Genomic DNA, 6,110 nt, shown 5'->3' with positions numbered 1-6,110 from the left:
AGAAGGTCACGGTGCTGTTGTAGCCCTTCTTTTGTTGGGGACAGCAGCACCAGGTCATCTGCAAACAGTAGGCATTTTACTTCTGTGTTTGCTAGGGGAATGCCAGGTGCTGCAGTTTGGTTCCAATGTTTTTGCCAGTTCATTTATGTATATGTTGAAGAGGGTTGGACTCAAACTGCACCCCTGTCTAACCCCACGGCGTTGAGGAAAGAAGTCTGTGTGTTTTTCCTCAACCCTCACAGCACATGTGTTGTTGGTGTACATTGACTTTATGAGGTCGTAGGTTTTCCCTCCAATGCCACTATCTAACAGTTTGTACAGCAGACCCTTGTGCCAAATTGAGTCAAATGCTTTTTGGAAGTCAACGAAACAGGAGTATACTTTGCTTTTATTTTTATTTATTTGGTTGTCGATTAGGGTGCTGAGGGTGAGAATGTGGTCTGTTGTACGGTGATTTGGTAGGAAGCCAATCTGTGATTTGCTCAAGGTATTGTTGTTTGTGAGGAAATGTATGAGTCTGTGGTTAATGATCATACAGAGGATTTTCCCAAGGTTGCTGTTGACACAGTTCAAGTTCAAGTTCAAGTTCTTTAATAGTTGTCATACAGAAGTACAGAATACTTTCATACAAAATGCTTCTTACTGTTACGCTCCAGAGACTGTGCTAGACAAGATAGTATCAAATAACATAATATAGCATGTAATTTAGAAGAAGAAAAATGAGGTCACAGTGTTCGGTATAGACATATGTACAATGTTCTGAGTTACCATATAATATACAATACTATGCAGTGTACTAATGTACAGTACTATCTAGTGCAAAGCAGAAATGGGATGAGGTACAATTTTAGGTACAATTTACAGTAAGGTGTACGAGTTGTAGTGCAATCCTTCATCAATAAATATAAAGTGTGGGGAGTGGGTGCTACAGTGTGTTTGTTTAAAGTGGGTGTGTGCTATAAAGTGTGTGGAGTGGGTGCTACAGTGTGTTTGTTTAAAGTGAGTGTGTGCGTGTGGATGTGTGTGCTATGTGCGTTTGGTGGTTGTTGTTGTGTAGTGTTCATTCATTGTTTAGCAGCCTGATGGCCTGGGGATAGAAGCTTCTTCTGAGTCTTTCTGTGCTCGCCTTGAGACTCCGGTATCGCTTGCCTGACCGCAGCAGTTCAAAGAGGCAGTTCTCACGGTAATTGTTTGTGTCAGATTTGTCTCCCTTTTTGTGAAGCGATGTTATGAGTCCTTGGTTCCAAATATTGGGGAAGATCCCGGAGCTAAGGACAATGTTGAGGAGTTTTAGTATAGCCAATTGGAATTTGGAGTCTGTGAATATGATCATTTCATTTAGGATACCATCCGCTCCACAGGCCTTCTTGGTTTTAAGTGATTTTATTTTGTCCTGTAGTTCTTGTAGTGTAATTGGGGAGTCTAGCGGGTTCTGGTAGTCTTTTATGGTTGACTCCAGGCTTTGTAGTTTATCTTGTATGTGTTTTTGCTGTTCATTATTTTGTATTGGCCTAAAGAGATTGGAGAAGTGGTTTACCCATACATCTCCATTTTGAATGGGTAGCTCCTCGTGGTGTTCTTTGTTTAGTTTGTTCCAGTTTTCCAAGAAGTTGTTTGTTTTTATGGATTCCTCTATATCTTGTAGCTGGTTTTTTAACATGTTGGTCCCTTTTTTTCTGACTGTGTTTTTGTAGTGTTTCAGTGTTTCACTGTATTGGAGACGTGTGTTCTGGTTGTCTAGGTCTCTGTGTTTTTGGTTTGATAGGTTCCTTAATTTCTTCCTGAGATTTTTACAATCATTATCATACCATTTGTCATGCATATTTTTATTTTTCCTCGCTTTCCTATTTGAGGCCTTTAGGTTGGATAAGGAAGCTGTAAGGTCAAATATGTTATTGAGGTTTTCTACCGCCCCGTTTACGCTTTTGCTGTTGTGTTGGAAGTTTTTTTTCCAGGAATTGGTCTAATTTGGATTGGACTTTTTGTAGCTTGATAGCGGATTGGAATGCTTCCATACTACTTTCTTTCCATTTGTAGTGTTTTTTAATAGTGTGTAGTTTGTTTGGTTTTGGTATTTCCTGGTTGGGTGTTGATCTATTCAGGTAGACAGTGGTTTTGCTGTGGTCTGACAGGGGTGTTAGCGGGCTGACTGTGAACGCTCTGAGAGACTCTAGGCCAGGGGTCAGCAACCTTTTTGACATGGAGTGCCTGTTTGAAATATAGTTGTAACTAGTGTGCCTCAACAATATTCCATGCCTCGTAATAATTTTTCATCATTATTGTTATTGTTATTATTAACAATATTATTATGATGGTTGTATAAACCCTAAATCTGAGTTGGGGGGGGGGGGATGCAATGCAGACAAACGGCTGCATACAGTGTGACCATTTCACTCACATTTGCCCATTCATTTTTGGACACATCACACACCATCGGTGTGTGTACTGTACGTGTGCTGTCATAGCTCCACCTACAGGCCTAATGGAGAACACCAGGATGTGAATGGAGGGTGAATGTGAGGTATATCGTGTAAATAAGTTTTGATTTACACGATATTTACACGATATTACCTACCTGGGTTCCATCCTAGAGGCAAATCTTTCCTGTGACAAAATGGCATCCAATGTAATAAAAAAAGTCAACCAACGAACTCGATTCTTGTACCGGATCTCCTCACTGGTAAACAAGAATACCCTGAAGACTCTAGCAGGAGCACTCATTCAAGGGTACTACGACTATGCTTGCACCTCATGGTACCAAAGCACCTCAAAGGCGCTAAAAACAAAATTACAAACATCTCAAAACAAACTGGTCAGACTACTGCTTGACCTTACTCCTAGAACCCACCTCACCCCTGCCCACTTTGACAACCTAGGATGGCTTAGAGTAGACGACAGAGTACAGCAACTTGCAATGGGCCTGGTCTACAAGATACACTACATGACCAAGGTACCCATGTACATGACAAAATACTTCCCAAAGGTCAGTGAATACCACGATCACAACACCAGAGGGAGCTCCACAAATCATGTTAAACCCAGATTCGGCTCAAACAAGGGACTAAACACGTTTCGCAATTATGCCACATCAATGTGGAACGCCCTACCCAAAGCTGTAAAGGAATGTGAATCACTACCCACTTTCAAAAACACTCTCAAAAAACACCTAAGGGAGACTGCAACTCGAAACTGGCCCCTGTAAATGTCCGAACACAACCCCCTCCAATGTACAGTAAATTACCAAGTATGGTCTTGTCAATAATCCAATGTACAGTGTTGTTTGTACAGTTGTACAGTGTCCCCCACCCACCCCTCCTACCCAACCCCCCCCCCCCCCCCCCACTCCTACTCCTAGGACCATGATGTCTGTGTTTGACATTTCTGTGATAAAGTCTGGGTTTCTGCTCTTTGTTCCAAGGGCAGTTGACCTCAGACCTTGTATATTCCAGCTTGAAATGGTGAAAGATTTGTATTCCATTATTACAGTGTTATATTCCAGTGGTTTTGTCCTGTACCACAAATGAGTAAAGCTTGCTGATCATCTGATGCACGGTCATGTGTGTGTTGTGGGGTTGGCAGGATATGCATTGGCTGGGGGGGGGGGGGGGGTTCTGCAGGAGGGGAGCAGGTCGAAACTGGGCAGCCTGTGCATATGTGTGATATGTTCTTTGCAGGTCGGGCGTGGACCTGGCCTGGGGTGCAGGGTGGTCTCTAGTTGTAGCCTGTTGTTCTCTAGGTGCAAAAGGTCTTCTGGGTGTAGCTCTGGGTGGGGTGTTCATCCCTCTGTTGCTCCTGTAGGATGTGGTAGGGCTACGGTTTAGTGCGACGTCTTTCAGGGTCTTTGCGAAGTTAGGGACTGCTCTTTTGAGGATGTGACATCGTCATGCAGGCTGTACAGGTCTAGGGTGGGGTGAGCTGCCATGTAGACGTTTTTCTTCATTGCACAGTTTCTGGAGATGTGTGCATTAATACTTTGTATGAAGTCTGGGTGGTAATCCCATCTGGGTAGCAGTGCCGAGATTACTACTTTTGCTCTGGGAAATGTTGAAGTGGCTTTTTCGATTACTTCCATGACAGATTTGGTCACCTCCTCCCTTCTCTCTCTCTCTCTCTCTCTCTCTCTCTCTCTCTCTCTCTCTCTCTCTCTCTCTCTCTCTCTCTCTCTCTCTCTCTCTCTCTCTCTCTCTCTCTCTCTCTCTCTCTCTATCGCTCTCTCTCTCTCTCTCTATCGCTCTCTCTCTATCTCTATCTCTCTATCTCTCTGTATCTGGCTATCTCTTTCTTTCTCTGCTCCCCTCTCTCTCTGGTTTTTATAGTATGTGTTATTATCTCGATCGCCCTCCCATTATGGTCCAGGGTTCAGGATAATAAATGAGAGAAGTTGACTCAGCGTTTTGCAGCCAAAGCTCCTCTGTGGCATCGACACAAATACTGCAGCCTGGCTCCTCTCCACTCTTATCCTCTCCTGTCCTCTCCTCTCCCATTATATCTTATCCTCTCCTGTTCTCTCCTCTCCCATTATCTCCTCTCCTCTCATGTCCTCTCCTCTTGTCTCCTCTTCTCTCATGTCCTCTCCTCTCCTCTCCTCTCCTCTCCTCTCGTCTCGTCTCCTCTCCCCTCGTCTCCTTTCCTTTCCTTTCCTTTCCTCTCCTCTTCTCTCCCCTTGTCTCCTCTCCTCTCATGTCCTCTCCTCTTGTCTCCTCTTCTCTCATGTCCTCTCCTCTCCTCTCCTCTCGTCTCCTCTCCCCTCGTCTCCTTTCCTTTCCTTTCCTCTCCTCTTCTCTCCCCTTGTCTCCTCCTCTCATGTCATCTCCTCTCCCCTCACATCCTCTCCCCTCACATCCTCTCCTCTCCTCTCCCATTCTCTCCTCTCCTCTCATGTCATCTCTTCTCTCATCTCCTCTAGTCTCCTCTTCTCTAATGTCCTCTCCTCTCATGTCCTCTCCTCTCCCATCCCCTTGTCTCCTTTCCTCTCCTCTCCTCTTCTCTTCTCTCCTCTTGTCTCCTTTCCTCTCCACTCCTCTCCTCTTCTCTTCTATTCTCTTCTCTTGTCTCCTCTCCTCTCCTCTCATGTCCTCTCATCTCCTCTCTCATTTCCTCTATATTTTCCTCTCCTCCCCTATCTCCTCTACTTATCTCCTCCTCTGTCCCCTTTGCCTCCTCTCTTCTCCTCTCCTCTCTTCTCCTCTCCTCTCTTCTCCTCTCTTCTCCTCTCTTCTCCTCTCTTCTCCTCTCTTCTCCTCTCCTCTCCTCTCTTCTCCTCTCTTCTCGTCTCCTCTCTTCTCCTCTCTTCTCCTCTCTTCTCCTTTCCTCTCTTCTCCTCTCTTCTCCTCTCCTCTCTTCTCCTCTCTTCTCTCTTCTCCTCTCCTCTCTTCTCCTCTCTTCTCCTCTCCTCTCTTCTCCTCTCTTCTCCTCTCCTTTCCAGCTGGTGTTTTATTAGGGGTCTAAGCAGTGAAGCTATATAACCAAATAATAAATATGACAACTGTATTTACGTTTATGTTCATTTATCCAATAAATGTTGGTCCTAAAATGGGGGGGACTATGTATAAAAAGGACTACATCTCCTACACAATTCACCTCATGTAAACACCCTCACTTTAAAGCTGAAAGTCTGAACTTTAACCTCACAGTCATTGTTCCATTTCAAATCTAATGTGCTGGAATACAGAGTCAAAAGAACTAGAACTCTTGTCATCAAACAGTCTTTACAGACTGCACTGTATTGTCACACTAACGAATGTGTCTGTCTCTCTGTCTGTAGCTGACGGCCTACGGAGGGTTCCTCTCCTATACTGTGTCTTATTCAACGGACCAGATAATAAACATCAGAGTAACCTCCCAACCAGACCTAATTATAGAGGTAAGTCTGTCTGTCTGTCTGTCTGTCTGTCTGTCTGTCTGTCTGTCTGTCTGTCTGTCTGTCTGTCTGTCTGTCTGTCTGTCTGTCTGTCTGTCTGTCTGTCTGTCTGTCTGTCTGTCTGTCTGTCTGTCTGTCTGTCTGTCTGTCTGTCTGTCTGTCTGTCTGTCTGTCTGTCTGTCTGTCTGTCTGTCTGTCTGTCTGTCTGTCTGTCTGTCTGTCTGTCTGTCTGTCTGTCTGTCTGTCTGTC

At 44.6% G+C, this 6,110-nt stretch overlaps 1 protein-coding gene across 1 annotated transcript in view; it reads left to right on the top strand.

Annotated features, from left to right (window-relative positions):
- lama2 (laminin, alpha 2) overlaps positions 1-6,110 on the top strand; it is a 384,202-nt gene that overhangs the window by 220,051 nt on the left and 158,041 nt on the right. Inside the window, 1 exon segment of the mRNA XM_084314199.1 lies at positions 5,765-5,863. Within this exon segment, the coding sequence (XP_084170325.1) occupies positions 5,765-5,863 (99 nt within the window).

Source organism: Notolepis coatsorum (genome assembly GCF_963971535.1).
Source record: "Notolepis coatsorum genome assembly, chromosome: 5".
Lineage (NCBI taxonomy): Eukaryota > Metazoa > Chordata > Actinopteri > Aulopiformes > Paralepididae > Notolepis > Notolepis coatsorum.
This window is presented reverse-complemented; position numbering and strand designations above follow the sequence as displayed.